Source organism: Caenorhabditis elegans, chromosome IV (genome assembly GCF_000002985.6).
Source record: "Caenorhabditis elegans chromosome IV".
Lineage (NCBI taxonomy): Eukaryota > Metazoa > Nematoda > Chromadorea > Rhabditida > Rhabditidae > Caenorhabditis > Caenorhabditis elegans.
The window spans coordinates 5,563,961-5,584,544 of NC_003282.8; the positions used below are offsets into that span (position 1 = coordinate 5,563,961).

A 20,584-nucleotide genomic window follows, 5' to 3' on the forward strand; every position below is an offset into this window, starting at 1 on the left:
TTGAGACGGGGTTTGAGCAACTTTTTAAAACAATTATTAAACGTAAAATAATTTTCAGAAAGCAAATACATGTATTACTCAATATTTTTATAAAACAGAGAAATTTACAAAAAATCTGCTCATGTTTCAGGTTCAGCATTTGTGAAAATACCTTGGCTTTAAATTACTAACATGTTCAGTAAAAGGTGTTTATCATATGTTGGACAGGCACAGCTTCACTCCAAAATTTTCCGTTTTACTTACCTTCCTACAAGCTTGCCTACTGCCTACCTTCCATACTGACCAATTTTGACGCGAACCCAACTTTTTGGTGATGGCACAGTTTTCTCCTTTCTCAGTTCTCATTTCGCTCAACTTGTTGAAAGTTCACATAATAAAGCGTATGTCGGGGTACTGTAGTAGTACTTTACAATTACTGTAGTTTCAGTAAGGCACAAGGTAGGCATAGGTCACCTTGAAATACCTATTCTCTAACAATTGTATTTCTTCTTCACACTCTTATTTCCCTCAAAGTGTCACCTTTTCCTTTCGTCACCGAATTTCGAAAAATGCGGCCAAGATCCTATCTCTCCATTGCCTTTGAGTGGAACCTGACGTGTCGCACACGTCTTTTGTACCTTTGGAACCAGTGAAATTTTTTTGCATTTCCACTATGTGCAGAAATTTGAAACAATTTTATGATTTTTAGTAATTTTATGTACGTTGTTTAGCAGCCAAATTCAATTAAATTCAATTGTAAAATCAGGAACAAACTATCTTTAGAATAGCTATATGTCTAATCAGAGCGGCCCAAGAAGGTATATGTACAGTAATAATATTTTGAAAATTTAAAAAATCGACTAAAATGTTTTTTTGAATGAACTTAAACGGAAATTTGTACTGAAATAAACTTAGAAAGTTTGTTGTAGTATAAATGACTAAATACTTGAAACATTTCTGCACTGCAAAAAATCACACTTATGAAGAGGTTCCATCTGGATTTGGGTTGATTAAGCATGATATATGTAAATTTAAACAATTTCTCCTGGGAGAAAACTCCGTCTCTCATTGTAAGTTTTTTTGGTTTAACAAGGATTCCGATTATTTTCTCGATGGAGCAGTATTGAATGAGTTTACAGGATGAACAGCCTATTTTGCACCAATCTGAAACAGTATTAATTTTTAAATCTTTCACAGTAACATATATTTCTGCAAGAATCCTCCTTTTCCTTTACAAATCAATGTCATAAAAACATGGAATCACAAATACACCTGCATAAATAACCAAACATAGCGCCCACCCGTAACCAGTATAAATAGGACAGAATGGAGAAAAAGGTGTTTACATTTCGAGGCGTCGTCGGCAACCGACAAATATCATTGAATGTCTCTCTGTGTGTCTACGTGCGCCGTAAGAGAGAGGACCGACCCTCATCGGCACGGGGCATTCCATACCAAATACGGAGGAGAATGAGGGAAGAGGTGGAATCGAAATACATACAATTTTGAGATTGGGGATTTGACAAAATCATAACTCAGAATTAGGAAATTGTATTTAAAGTTCAGTAGATTTTCATAAGAATTCAATATTTAAGTCAGTTTTCTGAAACAATAGTTTCAAAATGAATTGAAAAAAATTGCAAACAACTAAAAACTGTTAATAAAAACACAACACTGAAGTAAGCGCCCTTTACAGAATAAAATTACTATTTTTATTAATTGCTGACAATGTCGACATAGAAGTGTGGTTTTTGAATATTCACATTGAAATCATTTCTTTGAAACAGAGAATTAAAAAAAACTGAACAGCTCAGGAAAAATAAAATTAAAAACATATTTTAATCACAATTTAAAAAGTCTTTCAAGTAAACATTTTTCAGATCTAAAACTTTTAAAGGTTATTCAGTTTTACGTTTCTTGTAATGTGGGAAATAAATCATGTTGGATAGTGTTTAGATTGAGTGGATGTTTATAAACTAGATTATTTGAAACAATAAATTTAAAATTATTAAAAATTCAAACATTTATTTAGAAAGCTTTAGAATCAATGATACAAACATGTTACATTGATATAAAAACTTCACATATAATTAGAAAATGTCGCAAGAAATATTGTTAGAAACAAAACAATTTTTGGGAAATAAATTAAGAAGATAAAAATGAAATATCTGTTTTTTAATCAATTCTAGCGCTTTAAGTAAATTTTCCATTAGCCCTACTCTGTGCTGAGATTCTGTATACATAGTTGCACGTTTGTTAAATTTTCTAAATAATTATTTTTTCTGAAAGTTCGGTAATCTTAAAATTTTACCGTATTTCATTATTAAAACTTCTTTCCAAACAGACATACCACTTCTTTCTGCTTTCTGACAAATCTTAAAGATTGTGTGAAACAGAGATATTTCTAAAAAAAAATTTAATGCATGCTCATGTTTCATATTGTTCAGTCGACTTCTCTCCCCTCAAAAAAAAAGTCCCTTCAGCCGGCTTGGCACTCGCGAACACCGCGATTTCACTTATAACTCGCGGCGTTAGCTCTGTGTCAAACCGGCGTAGCTGATGACTCAGATTTAAAATGTTGTGGTGACGTTAATGTTGTTTTGTAAAATTATTTTTCAAATTGTATCAAAAACTTCTAACTGTTCCGGCAAACCACATGTTACTAGAAATCAGATAAATACATCATAAAACCAAAAAACTTTTCAAAATGATTTGAAATGCATCGAATATTTCAATTTCTTACAGTGTAACTGATTGTACCTGAAGTTGAAAACAATGTGCCAAAAACCCTGTCAGTTTGAAATTCAGATGAACCAGTACCTGTTTTTACTGTTTTTTTATTATCGACGGGATAAACGAACAATTTCCGTGTTTAAGCTGACAATTAAACGTTGGATGTGAAACTGAAATTGTTATATTGGCAGATTTTTCCATTTTTTTTGAGGTTTCAAGAAGATTCTAATGAAACAGCAGGGGTGGACCAGATTAAGAATATTCAAATTAAAAGTCAAAAAATGAAGCAAGGAGCATAATGAAAAATTCTACCCCAAATTGATCATTGTAAAATTAGAAAACATTTTCAAATGACAAAGTTTATTGATTAATTTAAGCAAAAAATATAATAAAATAAAACCTTTAAAAAATGAGGGCGACCGGTATTTTCAACAGTTTCAACTGGATTTTTGACTAGATTTGCTAGTGAGATGCGGTGGGACATATAAATTTCAAAAAAAAAAACAATAATTAAATGCATTTTCTTCCAAAAATTCTTTCGCAGAACTGATTCATACTTCTCGCCGCCATTCCATTTTTACAGCCAAATGCAGATGTGGATTCAAATGTTGCAGATGAGAAACGGAGAGCCAGACTACGTACAACTTGAGCAAAAAGTGATTGATCGGATCGAGAATGACACCAGTAAAGATTCCAGTCACAGAGTTCGAAGAATTCAGGTTTCGAGTACACCTGAAGAATTATGTATTAGTTGCAACCAACAAAATATCCATCGTATTACCACTAAAAAAATTTGCAATACTTATGGAACCTAGATGAAACAGTAAAAAATGTTTTGCTGAAAACTAGCTTTTAACTAAGATTATGATATTTCACTAGTTTTCTAGAACTATTAAAATGAATCTTAAACCTCACCATATCTACAACGGCCTCCTTGAGAATAGTTCCATTGTCAACTTTATCATTTGCGTAGAAATAACAAAAATCTGAAACCAACTGGGCTCGGCCAACTGCTGAGAATAACTCTGGTTCTTCGAACATGTATCTAGAAATAAAACAGATAAAGTGTGAATAAAAGTAAAATAAATTGCGATTGGTTGAGACGTCCAGTAAAAAAGTTTCAGATAATTTTTGTAGAGTTTTAATATGGTGTTTGTTTGGATGTATTTAATGATTTTGAGCAGTTTCCACGCAAAAGGTTACTGCACCTTTAAAGTTAGGTATTCCACTTAATATATTTATTCAAACTCGATTGAGAGAACATAAATAGGGGGTTGTAAACCATAATATTAAATTTTAAACAAAAATAATACTTGTTGTAAAGTATATTACCGTTTGCTATTTCAAGATCACCATAAAATACTGTCTAGTGATTGGAATTTGCGTACATCAGCTTGGCATTAAAAGTTGAGTGAAACCGAAATTTTTTAAAACTAGTTTCTCATTTCAAAAACTATTCAAAATGTTTTGTTTCAAATAACAAACTCACTTAAAAATAGCCGTCCATGTCAATGAATCATAGTTAACTCTCATAAATGAAGTGAAATTGAGATTCACCAAAAGTGGGGCATTTTCAGATGCAAAAACTATGGACTCTGAGAATACGAATTGTGGAATCGCAAGAGTTGATGTCATTTTCAATGGCCAAAGGGGTCGTGAGAGTTGTTGAAGACGTGATGATGGTCCATTGTTTTCAACAAGAATTGATGGATATCCTCCAGTTGTATACCAATATTCGTAGATCTGAATTAAAAGAAAAAAAATTACTGTTTCATCGTGTTTACAGATATGTGAACAAAACTCAATTTGGTAATTAGTTTCCATTTTACGTGGGTAAAACACTAAATCTGATTCGAAGAAATCCCCTAAAGTTGAGAAATAATGAACAATAGTTAGAAATCTGATAAACATATTATTTTTCTATGAATAGAAATCGTAAATGCCTTTAATATCTCAAAGAAAGCGGGGCTGTTGAGCGCACTATATCTCAGTTGTGTTTAGGTTTATGAAACCGTCAAAAAAAACTATCAGCAGAAAAAAAAGCAAAACATATTTCAAATTTTAAAAATTAATCGGTTGAAGAGTAACCACAAATTTTGAATTTTTAAAATTCAAAAAAAAAATTAAAAATTCTCTGTTTCAGTTTTTCTAGAAGATGACGAGTTGAAAGTATGTATTTGGTTGATCTGCCTCTATACTAATTTTGTATTTGTTTCAATGAAATATAAATATTTTTTTCAACTTTTTAAATATATAAAGATACCTGTCCAACAGTTGCATTCCTATCAACACGAATCTGGTCAAAGTAAGAAGTGAATGTGGTAAGATTGTATGTTGAGTGTGATCCAACTAATGATTTAATCACAGAATACATGAATTGCTCTCCAACAACTGATTCCAATGTGTCGAGAAGGACAACTCCTTTCAGGTAACAGTGACGATTTATCTGGAAAATTAGTTTAGTTTGAAAATAAAAAAAAGACTGTTTCACATGCTTGTTAAATATACATATGAGAATTTGTAATAATAGTACTTTGCTTTTTCATTGTATCAAAATATTTTTCCATCAAAACGTTCTCTGTTTCACTATATAGTTTTTTATCAAAATTTTCACTCAGAAATAATTTTAAAAAATTACACATTTAAAAAATCGGAAAAAATTTATCTATTTCAGAATAGTTCCCCTATTCAATTTATTGAGTTTATTTAAATTATATGAACTCACCAATTCCTGATTAATTTTTGATGGCATATACAAGGAATGTCCTGGACTCAAAAAGTCTTCAACCAACTGAATCTCTACATATTGAGCTAATTGGAACCTCTGTAACCTGATTTCATCAGTTAACAGAGCTTTAACTGCTTTAAGAGCCATCCAGTCAGTGAGATCTTCTTGAAGACAAATCCAATTCCAAGAGTCAATTGTTGCACGGTTTCCAATCCAATGATGTGCAATTTCGTGAGCAATCTAAAGAGATGCATCGTTTCGAAAATCAAAATTGGTGTTGTTTGAAAAAAGCTTAATTTGTGTTTTTAAATCATAATTTGGAAGGTTACTCGTTACTTTTTTTTCAACTTGTAATTTAAAAGCGTTATATAATAATAAAAGTTCGGAAAAATTAGAAAACTTTTATCAATTATCTCAAAAATGTTTTGAAAAAAACTTTGATGAGTTCACATGAATAATTAAGAAAATATTCGAAGAATTTATGATTAATGAGTGAAACATGAATTATATTTTCAAAATAGACCCCGAATTTTGAAAGGAAGAAACGCCATCAAACGCATTATATGCGCTATGAAATTTTCCACTAATTTCATGTTCAAACAGTCTTACCAAATAAATCAAATGCGCGTCATCTCCAGAAGTAGCCAAAGTTTCGGAAACAGTAATATGCCCCCAATTTTCCATTCCACCATCGTATTCCGGGACTAGAATAAAATCGATCTGTAAACATTTCATGCATCTTTGGCCCAAATTGGTACGAGTATGATCAATGAACGTGTAAAGAATTGAATTCAAAACAACTTATTGAAATAGTTTTTTTCCAATTTTTATATTTTGCTTTATTAACTTAAAGAAACAATTCTCAGTTGTTTATAGTTTTTTGAATATTCCTAACAGACTACAACAAAAATTTTTCAGAACTATAATGATATTTATATTTAACGTCATTGCAGTAGCCATTAGGATATTATATAAATTGTTTGGTCTGAATCCAAATAAATATTGTGAAACAGACAAAATTTTTACCTTATTCAGTGGCAATGGAACATCAATAAGACCAGCTAGGATTTCAAAACTTGCAAGAGCACAATCAAGAACTCGGAGCACAAGTCCTCGAGATTCTCCATTCACGCGAACTGTGACTCCAAATGAAGTTTGTCGGGAGAGCTGAAAAGATATAGTTTCGCTATGTTATGAATTTTTGAATGAAAGCTATTTTGGAAAAATTTTTGTGAAATTCAATTTGGAAGGTCCAACATTTTTTTTGCAATTCATCTCTATTTTTAATTAAGAATTTGAAACAGTAAAATTTTGAAAATAAAAAAGTTTGTTTTTTCCTTACAAAACTTCCACCGGTGCAAATAAACAGAAAAAACCTAATTACATACAAACTTATACTCATGGGTTTGTTTTTTTTCCTAGATTTCTTCTATTCTCTCTTTTCTCAGCTCTCATTTTTATTTTGATGTTCGATAGAAACACTCTTTTGTTTTTTTTGTTGTAGTTGTTTTGAAAATCTATTACTACTATTTTTTTTTTTTCGTTTAATTAAAAATACTGTTGAATTTCCAATAAATTGCCTCACTGTCTTGCACTTCATCGACACGAAAAATAAAAAAAAATAGCTAATATTGTTTCATGAAGTTATTAAGTTATGACAGTGGAATTAATTTCAATGAATATTGGGCAAACACTCATTGACTACCTTCTCATTGACTACCTTTGCTCATTGACTACCTTTGCTCATTGACTACCTTTTGCACATTGACTACCTTTGCTCATTGACTACCTTTTGCTCATTGACTACCTTTGCTCATTGACTACCTTTCGGATCATTGACTACCTTTTGCTCATTGACTACCTTTGCTCATTGACTACCTTAGATCATTGACTACCTTTCGGCTCATTGACTACCTTCAGTTGCTCATTGACTACCTTTACGGTCGTGCACTTTCTCATTTCCTGAAATTCCGGAAAAAATGGAGATGAGATCTGATGTATAAATGCTCATTGACTACCTTCAAATGCTCTTTGACTACCTCTATCTAATAAAATTTTCCAAAACTTATTTTTTTGAAAACTTTTCAAAATTTGATCAGATATTATAGAAAAGTGCAATTTTTGTCGTTTTTCTAGTTTGGATGTTCTGCACACTATTGCAGACGAAAACCTGAGGTATAGTAGAATCCCTAAGCTCAAAAACGCACTCACTTCGGATGCTGATATCTCCGTGGAAAAATTTTTTATGACAAAGTGATCAACTACAAAGTTATTTATCTTAATCTAAAGTACAACTTTGTAGTTGATTGTTTTTCATTAAAAAATTGCCAAACTTTACACAACTTTATCTCGACCAAAAAATTTTTTGATAAAAAACAATTAACTACAAAGTTGTACTTTAGATTAAGATATACAACTTTGTAGTTGATCACTTTGTCATAAAAAATTTTTCCACGGAGATATCAGCATCCGAAGTGAGTGCGTTTTTTGAGCTTAGGGGTTCTACTATACCTCAGGTTTTCGTCTGCAGTAGTGTCCAGAACATCCAAACTAGAAAAACGACAAAAATTGCACTTTTCTATAATATCTGATCAAATTTTGAAAAGTTTTCAAAAAAATAAATTTTGGAAAATTTTATTAGATAGAGGTAGTCAAAGAGCATTTGAAGGTAGTCAATGAGCATTTATACATCAGATCTCATCTCCATTTTTTCCGGAATTTCAGGAAATGAGAAAGTGCACAACCTTCTTAGACATCAAAAAGTAACATGTTATTGAAAATTCTGATTTTTCAGCGAAAAAAAAACTGAAAATTCTGAAAAATTAGATAAAGGTAGTCAATGAGCAACTGAAGGTAGTCAATGAGCCGAAAGGTAGTCAATGAGCAAAGGTAGTCAATGAGCCGAAAGGTAGTCAATGAGCAAAGGTAGTCAATGAGCAAAGGTAGTCAATGAGCCGAAAGGTAGTCAATGATCCGAAAGGTAGTCAATGATCTAAGGTAGTCAATGAGCAAAAGGTAGTCAATGAGAAGGTAGTCAATGAGTGTTTGCCTGAATATTGCCTCAAAAAGTCGTAGTTCTAAAACTAAAAGTTTCCGCAAGAAACGTTTATCGAGCAAATTGTTATTCCGAGTTTCAACATTTGCCGGGTTCAATGTTTAAAAAAATAAAATGTCACAAAAAGTTTTTATATATACATAACTTCTAATTTGTTTTTATAACAAACATATTGGAATATCTGCCCATGTAATAACAGAAATTCAAATTTGTTTCTTTATTTTTTCACAGCTCTCACCTGTAAATTCGAGTCCGGCATAACAGAAAAAGCAACCAAATATGCGGGAAGAAGCGGTGTCGCTTGGAAGATAGTCCTCTGCCATTTTCTATTTTCCACGTGGACATCCATTGCAATTGTATTTGATTGTGCAACAGTATCAGTTGGATGTACAATTGATAAACGAAACAGGGCTTTGACTGCGGGATGATCAATACACGGGAATAGACGTCTAGCATGATTTGGTTGAAGATGTGTTGTGTAGAGAAGTGGATTACGTCGTTCGAATAAAGCTTCGGATGAGTTTCCAATGCGACCATTGTATTCTCCTGTAGTTTACATAAATGGGGGTTTCATTGAGAAAATAGCTGTTGAAAAGAATCGGGGGATTTATAACTTTTCAGTGTAAAACAAAGATTTCGGGGGTGTAGGCAAGTCTTCAAGTTCACGTGGTAGTCTGCCTACTTGCCTACTACGCGTACCTACATTGATTGAAATTTCGTAAGAAAAGCCATATAAAAAATGTAAATAGACAAATTTGGCTGCATGGATTGGAGGCATTTCTATAATTTTGAAAAGTGCTCAAAAATGCATGCAAGTTGTCGATTGTCAGAAAACTTTTTCGAGCATTTTTGAGCGCTTTTAGGAATTGTAAACGGTGATGAAGAAAAATATCATATTGATCAATATTTTGACATAACATTTCAATGAACTATTGTGAATCAACATGCCAAAATAGGAATTTGCAGAATTGCTGCCCATCCCAGGCAGGCATTTGTGCCTGAAGATGGGCCTACCATTTATGAAAGCCATAAAATGAAATATTTTTAAATTTACAAGTGTAATAGAGATTAGCACATTGTATTTTCCAATCAGTTGACACAAACACTTTAAAACTCAAGAAAAACTACATTAAATTAAAAATCTGTTTCAGCACATTTATAAACGTTTCAATGTTTTCACGACTTCAATATTCGATGAATATGAATTTAAAGTACCATTGTAAGCAAAATGCACTCACCAATTGTTAGCAAGTATTGTCCTGGAAACAGAGATTTCTCAAACTTGAGCTCCACTTTCTCTTTCAGAATCTTAATTGATTTCAGTGTAGGCTCGGTGAGATCAGCAGACCGTATCAGAGAAATATTACGGAATGAATGAAGATCTACAGCATCCAAAGTGATATTATCGGACAGGGAAGAAAGATTAAAATGAAGGACCATTGAACCAGTGAATCCATTGAATTCGTGAATCGGAAGTTTGAATAAAAGATCATAGGAAAGTGGAATTATGTTGTGTGGCCAACTGTTCGCAGTCTGGAATAACAGAAGAACAAGAAAAAACGATGATTTCATATTTTCAGAAGATCTTTTTCTCAAATGTCAATCGAAACGGGATGGTGGTGGTCAACGAGTGTGAGGGTGTGAGAGTTTGTCTAGCGTTGTGACCTCAGAGGTACCGGTACTTGAGGAGAACTTTCATTTCCGTTTTCGTCGAGCAAGCAAATATTAAGTTACCTTTTCTTTCGAGAAAATTGAGATTGAGAGAATTGAGAGAATATGTGATGAGTGCTTACTGTTCAGCTTACTGTTTTTTTTCACTCATCACTTTTTCGAATCAGTAGCATGGTAGTAGCACTGACCACTTGAAATTGAGTAAATATTAGGAAAAGTGGAGATGAGGAGAAACAACTTTTTTAGTGGTCAGTTTTTGATATAAATATATTTCTGAATAAGATGAAACTATCATTTGAAAAAAAGAGGAAATTTGTATTTTGAATAATATGCTAGGGATTATACGCACGCATCGACCCTCCAAAAAATCAAAGCTTAAAGTTACTTTTTAAAAAACTCGAAAATTGCGTATCGTTTCTTGAACGAATTTGACTAAAACTAAGCAAAAATAATTTGCAAAATGATTGAAAAAATTACGAGATCATGATCACAGTTTCTTAAAACGGATGTACAAGATTGAAGATACAATTTTCAACAAATTTTTGTTTTTCATAAAAAATTATTACTTTTACGGTAAATGCTTAAATTTTCTTTGAAACTTTGAAGCTTAATGTATAATTGATAGTTAAAAAAATAAAAAAAACGTTAAAATTTAAAAAAAAACAAAAAAAAATTTTAAAAACAAAAAAAACATCCTTCCTTATGAAAATGTAGTTTGAACAGACGTTTCATTCACAGTTTTGAAATTCAATCTTTGTGTATAATTTGAAAAAGGATATTGAAACAGTGCGGATTACTTTTTCACACACATGGACGAGCACAAAGATTGACAGATAGTTCGAAAAGTACTTGAGATGTATGTATGTTAGTCGTGAATCTCGTTTTAGTTTCGGCTCAAAAATTTCTTGTTCGTCCGATATTTGAAAATTGAAAATTCAGTGTTTCGGGAAGTTTATGTGTTTATGCCCTAAAGTTTTTTCTTCCTGCCACTCTCAAAATCCAACTTCTATCAGTTTTTGGCATTACACAAAACATATGCCATAAGTAGGAATGTAGAAAGAAAAAAGTGCCTCGGAAGGCTTGAGGCAGGTATGCGGCAGGCACAAAACTGACAAGAGCCAAACAAATAGGCTTCAGTCAGGCACCCAGGCATGAGGCAGAAAAATAATAATTAGTCAGATTGATTTTTAGTTGTTTTTGGTGTTACGCGTGTTTCTGTAGGCTTGGAAGCTTGCGCAATTTTCTCCTCAAGTTATTATCCACTTATCGAAAAAACCGCTGACTTTTGTTCTAGATTTGAAAAAAAATGCTGTTTCATTGCATCAACTTTTGAACTGAAGCCATACAATAAGTATTATTAAAAAATCGTGTATTCACAGATTATTAACAGTTTGTGAGAAAAATTTTGATTATTAAAAAGAACATGACTTCTTGTCGTAAAAAATGCTATATCTACCTCGAATAAGAGGATTCATGGATTCCTTGTCAATTTAAATTCACCAAGCGAGTTGTGGAATAGTCTTCTCCTCTTGAAGCTCTCTATCCTCTCATGATAGAGTTGTTACATTTAAATTTAAAAAAACACTGTTTCATTGCATCAACTTCACGACTTTTGTACTGTCATCATCGTTTTTCATCGTTTTTTATATATTCGAGTCTATAGATTTTAGGTTGAAATTTTTATAATTTTTTTTAAAGTTTTAAGTGAATATAAATCTTTCGGACACCTAAATTGTAAGAATTTTGAATTTTTGAAGATTTTTTTCATACTTTCCCATGATTTAATTCCTTCTAGGGTTTATTTAAAAAAAAAACAAAAAACTGTTCACAAATAACATTTTATATGAACATTAGGGCTCTATATGAATAAGTTATAAAACCCTAAAGTTTAATAATTTTTAATATTTTGTTGTCCGAGAGGAGTACACGGCCTAGAACATAGAAACATGGCCGAAAATCAAAAAAAAAGTTCGTGTGAAACTAAAATGAGATTGACGCAGAGGTTAATTTTTGAGACATCATAACACCCGTTAGCGTTGAAAAAAATAATGCTGTTTCATCGCGTCAACTTTTACATTGAACCATTTGCTTCTGCAATTCATCGTGGAACCGTTCCCACATTTTTACTACTCCCATCGACTTCCTTGAATATTGTTCGTCTTTAGAGTTATATTATTTAGATGGAGTTTAAAAAATCTTTTGTTCTTAAGGAACGGGTTGAAGAAAAATATATATTACGACTTTTTGGTAGGACGATAAAAATTGAGCATCAATTTTTGAGAAGCTGGAACAGTAAGCCAAGATTATTTTTTGAATTACCGAGTACGTAACATGGGTGGGCGGGTATCCAAATTTTCGGATATTCGCTACTTTGGATAATCGGAAAAAAGTCGAAAAACGGCTATTTCGGATAAAAATATCCGAAATATCCGATCGGCTAGTTCAACTATTTCGGGTAATATCTAGCCCACCCCTGGTACGTACGTGTGCATTTTAAATTTAACATTTCTTTCATTGAGGCTGTTCATTTGAATTAATGATTGATAACAGAAGTGTGCGCCAAATCTCAAAAGTTGCCGGGCTCGGCAAATTCGGCAAATCTCTTTTTCCAATATTTGCCGAGCTCGGCGAATTTGGCAAATTCGGCAAATTTGCCGTGCATAACAGACTTCAAAAAATTTGATACTTTTTGATGTTTTTTGGAGCATCAAACTGCTGAATTCTAAACAAAACTCTGGTTTCTGAATAAGTTACGTGTAGCCTGCTTAAGAATCAAAATAATTCAATTTTGTGTCCTTTTACTAAATACATTTTTGGTGACAAAATCAATAGTTTTGGCCAAAATTGTATTGTCAAATTTTTGATCTGTGCGGCAAATTTGGCAAATCTACTTTTTTGAAATTTGCCGTGCTCGGCAAATTCGGCAAATTTGGCGCACACTCCTGATTGATAACCAATATCTTATTTTATTTGATTGGGAATTTGAAACAGTAAAATTATAGAAATTAAAAAAAAAATCGGCCCCTCTTCCTTACAAAACCCCTTGTAATATGTTGATGGCAGAAGCCGGTGCTAAAAGTAAATAAACAAAAAAAGATCCAAAGACATGCAAATATATACTCATTGTTTTGTTTTCTTTCTAAATCTCTTCTATATACTCACTTTTCTCACCCATCTATCGCTTGTTTTTGTTTTTATTTTCATGTCCAATAGAGCTTCAACAACCCAAACACTTTTGTTTTTTTCTCTCAAGTTGTAGTTGTAGTGTAAAATTGTTTATTTACCTAGTACTACTATGACTTTATTATTTAAAATTCATTTTTGCATTCTCTATTTATAAACAATATGTTGCATTGTCTTGCATTTTTTCTATAGAAGACATTATTGGTAATTGTAAAATAAAAACTGTTTCATGAAGTTATTAATTTGAGAATGTGTTTCTGTTTGAAGTTATGCGAGTTTTCTCATAGTATATAATTGCAACCCTTATTCTATTTAAAAATTTGTTTTTTTTTGTGATTTTCCAAGTGTTTCGAAGTGTCATAACTCTAAAACTGCAAAGTTTACCAGAAAATTTGAAATTCGATATAAAATCTAATTAATTTTGAGAAATGCCTTCAAACACTAGTTTTTATTTAAAAGAAAAACGTTTGTTTTGAAGATTATTTTTTAATTAGAAATGCCCAGTGTATTACTTTTTAGGAAAATTCTATTACCATGTTTATAATTATTTATATTATATTAAAGAATCTCAAAACAATTATGACAAATTTGGAAATCTCTGTTCGAGATTCCGGCAATAAAACTAGCGTTTGAAGGCAATAATAATTGCTTCAAAATTGAATAGATTTTATTTCAAATTTGGAACTTTCTCTTCACTAGGTTTCAGGAAACATATAAGAGAGAGGGTAACAATAGAATCAACAAATTCTTTTTACAACCATCTTGTGAATAATATTAATTTTCCAGAGTTCTCCTTCCGAAAATGCCCCCTCCAAAAGGGCACAATTTCATAATAGTTTCCACAAATAGCCATAAATATGCTCATTTCAGTCTATTTTAAAAATTGAATATAATCCCCCGATTAATTGGTTCATGTCCTTTGTTGATATTAATCTCGTTTGATTTCCAGATTTATTCAAGTCTTTTTTAAAATGTATCTTCGGACTTCAAAGTACTTACTTTTAAGCTCAGTCTTTTTTGGAAAAAAAGTGAAGCAAAAAATCATATAAAAATTATCTATTGTTTCAACAACACACTAAATATAATACAACTAAACACCGAAACACTTTATTTTTAATTTGACAAAATCAAAAACTATTTTCTCCCTGTCTGAAAAATTTATAAAACGATGTAGAATGCAGAAACACATTTCGATTATGTGATCGCATTTTTTTTTTTGAAAAAAAGGGAATTTAGATTGCCAGGTTAAAAAGAAAATAGATTTATAAAAAATTGATGATAGTATTTCCACTCATAAAGCAACAGTAAATCAAAAGTTTTCGAGCTGTTGATAAGCACCCCTCGAAACAAATAATTTTTAAATTCCTACAATCTGTCTGTATTTTTGCAGATTTATTTTTGTTGTGTCTGTATTTCTGCACTTTTTGTTTTTTCCTAGTTGCGCAAATAAAATTGTTTTTCCATGTTACAGACCGCAGTTGATGTCAACAAAAATTGTTGTGTTCTTTATATTTTCTGGAATTGGAAAAAGAAAGCAAAGAGATTGGTAAATAAAAATTACTGTTTCAAGTAGTTATTAAGGTCTCGGAACAAAAATGAACAATTTCTAAAAGAACTGCACTTTAAATAATAATAATAATCCAATCATTTTTTATACATAAAATTTTGAGTAAATTGATGCTAGGTTTTTTGAGAAGATTTCGTGCAGTTTCAAGTAGTTATTTAAAGTGTTGCGCAAACCTAGAAAAAATTCAGACATGTGTTATCGTATGAAGTAATAATGGTTAATCAGTTTCATACATAATAGCTTTGTGATGGAAATAAAAAAACAGAAAGGTTGAAAAATATTCTTTGACCAATTTTTTCCAAAAATTTTCCAAAAAAAATGCTGCAGCATGAATATACCCCATGAGAAGTTATTTAAATCGAATAAATATTGTAAATATTTCAAATATATAACAATTTTAGAAATTTACCGTTTTTAGTAGTTGTTAACATCTTACAAAAAAAATTGAAAGCAGTTTCCAAAATGCTGGTGCTTCAAAAATAATTAATTTTAGCTCAAAAATAAAACTTTAAAATGATCTTTGTTTCTAGCAAGTTTTAAATCACCGAAAATTAGGGCTCTACCATAAACAACAGAGGTTTAAAAACGTTTTTTTTTCGTATTTCTCATAAAATTAAGGTCAGCGAAATCATTTTCTCCGAAGTTATATCGAATTCCCAAAATTTGACAATTGTGACAATTTTATAAAAATTTACTGTTTCATCGATATTTTTTTTTGGATTTTGCTTAGTTTAGTACACAATGTAAGAAAACAAAAAAAGTTTGGAAAAAAATCCGTCCAAAAAAATTTTTTTTGTCGGTCGTCAAAAAATCTTCAAAAAAATTTTTTTTCGAAAATTCTCGATTTTTTATACAAAAATGATGTAACCATGTGCAAACTATTTTTACACATACAAAACATTTGAGTATGAAATTTGGATCTCGAGAAATACTCCGAAAACTCGAAAATTTTTCAAAGAAGCTGTGTTTTCTGTTATTGTTTTAGTGTGACGCAATAAATTGAAATGTTTTGTATGTGTAAAAATAGTTTGCACATGGTTACATCATTTTTGTATAAAAAATTGAGAATTTTCGAAAAAAAAATTTTTTGAAGATTTTTAACGACCGACAAAAAAAATTTTTTTGGACGGATTTTTTTCCAAACTTTTTTTGTTTTCTTACATTGTGTACTAAACTAAGCAAAATCCGCACACAAACCTCAGATGAAATCTGAAAAGAAGCGAGATCTGAAAAATGGCTGAAAAATGGCTCCGAGTTAGGGCACTTCGGACGGCCAAAAAATTTTGTGAATATTGTCAAATGAAAGATCATAGTTGATAACATAAATTCCCAAAGTTTCATAAAAATCGATACACAGCGAACAAAGTTATGATTTTTGACTCGGAACTTATTTGGAGACCTAATAATAATATTTTGGCCCACACAAACAAATTGTAAGCTGCGAATTTCACTAATTTTGTTTTTTTTCTAATAGTTCTTGTTTTGAAACATTTTTATAACATCAAATCGCAACACATTGCGACTAGAAAATGATTCAGCTAATCTCTCAAAAACTTCGAGCAGTTATGCTCAATGATGCTCCTAGGTTTTTTGTTCTAAGTTCTAGCACTAATTTCAGTTTATTTAAGTGGCCTGAAAAAATTTTGAATAAACTGTTAATGATATACATAAATAAAGTTAAAAAGTGCTACTACTTTGCTTTCTAAAAACATTTTTCAACCCAAAATCACATTATCGCAATGCTCGAACACAAATTATATCTAATGTAACTTTGAAACAGTTAATTATTTTTCCATCGTCTCATATAAATCTAACATCTGATTTGAAATGTGTTTCGTGTCTAAAGTTCAGCTGACTAACATTCGTCATTTCTTATCACTAGACATACTTCTCACGCGAACAGATGTGTCTCAATTTCTCAGAATATGCAACTAATTTGCATGAAACCTGACTTCCATCTTCTTCTATATATATTGCATTATCTACCGTATTCCTTTTTTGTTCGCTGCGAAAAAAAACTCGTTGTGTCTCATTGTATTGAGGAAAGCAACAAAAATACACTTTTTTCTCCAGAGATAAACGAAGAATGCAAAAGTAGTCCTCAATGTGCACTTTTTGTGTGTGTGTGACCTGGGGGTAGCGGCGGCACACGGAATTCAAGAGCGTACGGAGACGCAAAAATCAACATTTATCGTTACTCTGTTTTTTGTACACATAGAAACAGGAGAATGAATGGAACTTTGATCGGAAAAGGACACAACTCTCAGCTGTCTGAAAGAGATGGCGGCGCCAGTTTTATGGGAGTAGGTTGTTGATTGAGTTGAAGGCTTAACGACATTGCACTTTTTGAGTTACAAAGCTTTTTTTCAGATTGAAAGAATTTTTTTTTCAAATTTTTGAAATCGATTTTCGTTCTGTGAACGTATCGTCCAAACAACCTGAATTTAAATAAGAATTCATGTTGAAACAGCATTTTTTTTTCAAAATTCAAAGTGCAAAGACGCATTAAGTTTTTTTTTTCATATCATATACTTCTCACAATAAATAAATTTATACATGTAAAATATGAATTAAATCGACAAAAATTGAATAAAATATCAAAACATTTCCGATAAATTCGTTTTCTGAAATTATTTTTACACTGTTCAAAATTGTTCAATGTCCAGAAAGAAAATAAACATTTTTCATTAATAACATACAATACTTGAAGTTTACAAAAAGGAAACAAGTATGAATTAATTATGAAAAACTAAAAAAAAACCATTGAAACATCACAGGCTTTGTTTCCAAATTCATACCGTTTTTTTAAAATTATTTTCATTAGAGTATTGTGATAAATATACTGTTTCGATAAACATAGAAATAAAACTTAGAATTCACAGACTAATGTACATTTCTGTGCAACTTTTTCAAATCAGTCATAGATTTTTACTTTGTTAAGCTAGAAATGAACAAAAGAATATCATATTCCGGCGTTCATGTTAAATCAGAAAATGTGTGGTGGCAGGCAGGAGGCAGGGCAATTCTTCATCCAGTCGCTGACATTAATGTACTGTTTCAATGTGCCAATAAATAAACGCATTATTTAGTTTTTTAATTTTCGAAATGGTCAAATTTATGAAAAATATGTACAAATATTATTTGTGTTTTAACTATAAATATTTGGTTTGCAATTTCCCAGTTTCCATAAGCTACTGAAAAGTGCCAAAACTTTATTCAGAATAAAAAATCTCATAAAATATCAAATGATCACATTGTGCTCCGTCTGAGCTTCAAAAATCATATTGTATTCAGAATCAAAAATTCAGATTCAACAAAACACAAATGCAGCAGAATCAGATGTCTGGCGACGTCTTCCAATGACTCAGACTGCCCTCTCTCTCTCACCCCGATCTCTCTCTTTTTCCAGACATTCGACTTATTTTTCTCTGGAAAAGCATCATCAGGAAGCGAGAAAAGAGCGACGGAAAAACGAGAAGAAAAAACACAGAATACACAAGCAGGAGGTCTTTCAGTAGACGAGAGACCACACACATATACAAACAGAAGAGAGAGACGAGAGACAGTTAGACATTGGTCTGCACTTTTAGGCCCTCGGCAGGCCGTCTGTGTTCTGAAAACTGAAAACAACGCGTCGTGGTGAACGTGAGTGGAGGGTGTAGAAAGGCCAAGAGACGCAGAGAAAGAACTGACTGACAGAGAAAAAACATATGCTCCGCCCACTCTCTCTCTCGTTTTCTACCCTCTTGGAGTGCCCCAATCTACTCCCCCTTTTTCGACAAGGCAACATTTTTTTTAGGACTTTTAAAAGATTTTATTAGCGAATATTCTGTTTTCACTTCTTATTAATTGATTACAGAACCAATTTTTAAATTTGTTTGAAACAGTAGAATTTTTTTTCTTGGAATAACAGTAAAATTTGCTAAAAAACAGCCAGAATAATCTGCAATTTAGAGGCACGATTTTAAAATTTTTCCAAATCTTAATATTTGAATTTTCTCCACAATGAGCAGACACGCCCACTTTCAAACCAATCAGCGTCTTCCAAGTCTTATTGGCTGAAATGTGGGCGGAGCGATGCGTTGATTGGTCTTGCAGTTCTAATTTTGGATGGAGTTCAAATAGGGAAAACACAATTGAAAAGTTGTGTTTTTAAAAGTAGAATTTTTAACATTATTTTTTCAAATTTATAGTGAATAGGACAAATCCTCAGCCATTTTGCTCCATCTTTAATTTTTTTTTTTTTTTGGAATTTTCTAAAATTTGATCTCTGAACTTTTCTGGAATTTTACCAAAGTACTTCACCACAAAAAAAATTTTCCCACCAGAAATTAATCTGCTATGTCCAGTTTCGAACCTTTACTTCATCTTAAAATCTCACGAAATTTCAGAACTTTTCCAAAAAAGTTTTTTCCCCTTTCGAATTAAAAAAGTCAAGTGACCTCATGTGATATAATTCTACCTGTCGAAACGGTAAAATAATGTTTCTTTCGTCGTAAACAACACACACGCCTTATTATTTGTGTCTATGACCGAATAAGGTCTCTCAAAATGACTGTTAATTTTTGGGAGACTATAATCAAAATTAAAAAAAAAGAAAAACGATAGTGAAATCAATGCGAAAATTCTGGAAATTCAAAGTTTCTGAATTTCAGATGCATCAATAGATCTTATGATAGATTAAAAATCGTTTGACCTTATGATTCTTTTATGATTAAAATCTTATGACAATAACTTTCAATGAGAAGTTATTGATCAGGTTTCGTGAAAAAAAAAATAGAAAAAATTCCACATATTGAAGTAAAATCACTGAAACTGAAGATTGCCTCAAAAAATCAAACAAAGTTGAAACAGAATAAATATTTTTGTTTTTAATTTTCTTTTAATTTTTTATACAATTTCTATGGAGGCATTTGTCCATTAAATTAGTTTCTGTTTTATTTTTCAATAATTTTTCTCTTCAAAAATAATAATTTCTGACTATTTCCTAAAATGTTCAAATTAAATATCAATAAAGTAAAAAAATTTGGCGAGGTTTATTTCTAAATTAGTAAAAAATCAGATTGTCGTAAACATAAACAGTCTTTGAATTCACTATTTTTGCGTTATTGGAATTGAAGTTAAAAAATTTTGAAAAACGACAAGATATCACACTAACAAAATATAATGTTTTAGAATGTTCATATACGCCAATGAATATTACTTATATTATTAAAAATCGAAATATGGGAAATTAAAAATGATTATTTTTTATTCAAACAATTAAAATTGAAAATTGAAAACAAACCTAGATTGAACAAAAAAATTTTCTGTTTCGGGTTCCTAATTTGAATTGTGGGAAATAATTAACAACGATTTTTCAACTTGTTGCCAAGTCTAACTTTCCATCTAAACTTCCCAGAACTTGGATCTCCAAATTAACACATTTTCTGTAAATAATTTTTTGAACTGAAAAATGACCACTAATTCCGTAGACAGATATTTTTCCAATGTGCTCAAAAAAAAGTTTAAATTTTTTATTTTTTAAACTCATCAAAATATGACAACAGTACTATTCATAAAACTCATTCAGTAGGTATTTTAGCTATTCTTTACAAAATTTTGATTTGATTCGATTTTCTTCTTTTTTTAATTTTCAAGCAGTTAAAATGAACATCTAAACTTGCAA

The 20,584-nt window shown here is 31.2% G+C and overlaps 1 protein-coding gene, 1 long non-coding RNA gene and 48 other non-coding genes across 50 annotated transcripts; 26 read left to right on the forward strand and 24 right to left on the reverse strand.

Annotated features, from left to right (window-relative positions):
• Nucleotides 1-167: 167 nt before the first annotated feature.
• On the forward strand, nt 168-188 carry 21ur-4199. Its single transcript, NR_054204.1, has one exon.
• Nucleotides 189-688: 500 nt separating this feature from the next.
• 21ur-9709 lies at nt 689-709 on the forward strand. The gene has a single exon (NR_054205.1).
• A 376-nt stretch (nt 710-1,085) lies between these two features.
• Nucleotides 1,086-1,106, reverse strand: 21ur-4713. Its single transcript, NR_054206.1, has one exon.
• Nucleotides 1,107-1,523: 417 nt separating this feature from the next.
• Nucleotides 1,524-1,544, reverse strand: 21ur-3329. Its single transcript, NR_054207.1, has one exon.
• Nucleotides 1,545-1,700: 156 nt separating this feature from the next.
• 21ur-1860 lies at nt 1,701-1,721 on the reverse strand. The gene has a single exon (NR_054208.1).
• A 207-nt stretch (nt 1,722-1,928) lies between these two features.
• 21ur-14665 lies at nt 1,929-1,949 on the forward strand. Its single transcript, NR_054209.1, has one exon.
• A 358-nt stretch (nt 1,950-2,307) lies between these two features.
• Nucleotides 2,308-2,328, reverse strand: 21ur-8478. The gene has a single exon (NR_054210.1).
• Nucleotides 2,329-2,461: 133 nt separating this feature from the next.
• Nucleotides 2,462-2,531, forward strand: mir-790. Its single transcript, NR_023967.2, has one exon. It is a non-coding gene; the product is annotated as a pre-microRNA mir-790 (primary transcript).
• Nucleotides 2,468-2,488, forward strand: 21ur-1430. The gene has a single exon (NR_054212.1).
• A 199-nt stretch (nt 2,532-2,730) lies between the features above and the next one.
• Nucleotides 2,731-2,751, reverse strand: 21ur-12768. Its single transcript, NR_054213.1, has one exon.
• A 62-nt stretch (nt 2,752-2,813) lies between these two features.
• On the reverse strand, nt 2,814-2,834 carry 21ur-13041. Its single transcript, NR_054214.1, has one exon.
• On the reverse strand, nt 2,818-2,838 carry 21ur-7122. The gene has a single exon (NR_054215.1).
• Nucleotides 2,839-3,059: 221 nt separating this feature from the next.
• Nucleotides 3,060-10,173, reverse strand: T12E12.6 (Peptidase_M1 domain-containing protein). The gene is made up of 9 exons (NM_068430.4): nt 9,734-10,173; nt 8,734-9,041; nt 6,467-6,607; nt 6,050-6,160; nt 5,438-5,680; nt 4,976-5,158; nt 4,202-4,455; nt 3,628-3,757; nt 3,060-3,444 (listed from the first exon to the last, which is right to left on the reverse strand). The coding sequence occupies exons 1-9, from the start codon at nt 10,065-10,067 to the stop codon at nt 3,223-3,225; spliced, it is 1,926 nt and encodes a 641-aa protein (NP_500831.2). The 5' UTR covers nt 10,068-10,173; the 3' UTR covers nt 3,060-3,222.
• Nucleotides 3,469-3,489, reverse strand: 21ur-3581. Its single transcript, NR_054216.1, has one exon.
• On the reverse strand, nt 4,065-4,085 carry 21ur-838. The gene has a single exon (NR_054217.1).
• 21ur-13051 lies at nt 4,526-4,546 on the forward strand. Its single transcript, NR_054218.1, has one exon.
• On the forward strand, nt 4,894-4,914 carry 21ur-1994. The gene has a single exon (NR_054219.1).
• On the forward strand, nt 5,240-5,260 carry 21ur-8173. The gene has a single exon (NR_054220.1).
• 21ur-6931 lies at nt 5,874-5,894 on the reverse strand. The gene has a single exon (NR_054221.1).
• 21ur-10424 lies at nt 5,877-5,897 on the reverse strand. The gene has a single exon (NR_054222.1).
• 21ur-3837 lies at nt 6,186-6,206 on the reverse strand. Its single transcript, NR_054223.1, has one exon.
• Nucleotides 6,387-6,407, reverse strand: 21ur-2804. The gene has a single exon (NR_054224.1).
• 21ur-8072 lies at nt 6,675-6,695 on the reverse strand. Its single transcript, NR_054225.1, has one exon.
• On the reverse strand, nt 6,678-6,698 carry 21ur-11534. The gene has a single exon (NR_054226.1).
• On the forward strand, nt 7,117-7,137 carry 21ur-3848. The gene has a single exon (NR_054227.1).
• On the forward strand, nt 9,684-9,704 carry 21ur-7571. Its single transcript, NR_054228.1, has one exon.
• Nucleotides 10,174-10,777: 604 nt separating the features above from the next.
• On the forward strand, nt 10,778-10,798 carry 21ur-1351. Its single transcript, NR_054229.1, has one exon.
• Nucleotides 10,799-10,885: 87 nt separating this feature from the next.
• Nucleotides 10,886-10,906, reverse strand: 21ur-13733. The gene has a single exon (NR_054230.1).
• A 615-nt stretch (nt 10,907-11,521) lies between these two features.
• Nucleotides 11,522-11,542, forward strand: 21ur-9044. The gene has a single exon (NR_054231.1).
• 21ur-15559 lies at nt 11,525-11,545 on the forward strand. Its single transcript, NR_054232.1, has one exon.
• Nucleotides 11,546-12,263: 718 nt separating this feature from the next.
• Nucleotides 12,264-12,284, forward strand: 21ur-6012. The gene has a single exon (NR_054233.1).
• Nucleotides 12,285-13,616: 1,332 nt separating this feature from the next.
• Nucleotides 13,617-13,637, forward strand: 21ur-3482. The gene has a single exon (NR_054234.1).
• Nucleotides 13,618-13,638, forward strand: 21ur-6185. The gene has a single exon (NR_054235.1).
• A 681-nt stretch (nt 13,639-14,319) lies between these two features.
• Nucleotides 14,320-14,340, reverse strand: 21ur-12725. The gene has a single exon (NR_054236.1).
• A 115-nt stretch (nt 14,341-14,455) lies between these two features.
• 21ur-12770 lies at nt 14,456-14,476 on the forward strand. Its single transcript, NR_054237.1, has one exon.
• Nucleotides 14,477-14,632: 156 nt separating this feature from the next.
• On the reverse strand, nt 14,633-14,653 carry 21ur-3868. The gene has a single exon (NR_054238.1).
• A 447-nt stretch (nt 14,654-15,100) lies between these two features.
• Nucleotides 15,101-15,121, forward strand: 21ur-6658. Its single transcript, NR_054239.1, has one exon.
• A 249-nt stretch (nt 15,122-15,370) lies between these two features.
• On the forward strand, nt 15,371-15,391 carry 21ur-3426. The gene has a single exon (NR_054240.1).
• On the forward strand, nt 15,372-15,392 carry 21ur-14386. Its single transcript, NR_054241.1, has one exon.
• Nucleotides 15,393-16,626: 1,234 nt separating this feature from the next.
• 21ur-11543 lies at nt 16,627-16,647 on the reverse strand. The gene has a single exon (NR_054242.1).
• Nucleotides 16,630-16,650, reverse strand: 21ur-6078. The gene has a single exon (NR_054243.1).
• Nucleotides 16,651-17,619: 969 nt separating this feature from the next.
• On the reverse strand, nt 17,620-17,640 carry 21ur-8837. Its single transcript, NR_054244.1, has one exon.
• Nucleotides 17,641-17,803: 163 nt separating this feature from the next.
• On the forward strand, nt 17,804-17,824 carry 21ur-13163. Its single transcript, NR_054245.1, has one exon.
• A 189-nt stretch (nt 17,825-18,013) lies between these two features.
• 21ur-9548 lies at nt 18,014-18,034 on the forward strand. The gene has a single exon (NR_054246.1).
• Nucleotides 18,035-18,080: 46 nt separating this feature from the next.
• On the reverse strand, nt 18,081-18,302 carry linc-50. Its single transcript, NR_101918.1, has one exon. It is a non-coding gene; the product is annotated as a long non-coding RNA linc-50 (long non-coding RNA).
• A 1,402-nt stretch (nt 18,303-19,704) lies between these two features.
• 21ur-4563 lies at nt 19,705-19,725 on the reverse strand. Its single transcript, NR_054247.1, has one exon.
• Nucleotides 19,726-20,125: 400 nt separating this feature from the next.
• On the forward strand, nt 20,126-20,146 carry 21ur-7201. Its single transcript, NR_054248.1, has one exon.
• On the forward strand, nt 20,128-20,148 carry 21ur-13112. The gene has a single exon (NR_054249.1).
• Nucleotides 20,129-20,149, forward strand: 21ur-1865. Its single transcript, NR_054250.1, has one exon.
• Nucleotides 20,150-20,271: 122 nt separating this feature from the next.
• 21ur-11828 lies at nt 20,272-20,292 on the forward strand. Its single transcript, NR_054251.1, has one exon.
• Nucleotides 20,293-20,584: the final 292 nt, after the last annotated feature.

Excerpts from the sequence above, each read along its gene's own strand:
- T12E12.6 (NM_068430.4), bottom strand. The coding sequence starts at position 10,067 with ATGAAATCATCGTTTTTTCTTGTTCTTCTGTTATTCCAGACTGCGAAC. Across the intron at positions 6,608-8,733 it reads TGCCGGACTCGAATTTACAG|CTCTCCCGACAAACTTCATT; the intron begins GTGAGAGCTGTG and ends ATATCTTTTCAG. Across the intron at positions 3,758-4,201 it reads ACATGGACGGCTATTTTTAA|ATACATGTTCGAAGAACCAG; the intron begins GTGAGTTTGTTA and ends TTTTATTTCTAG.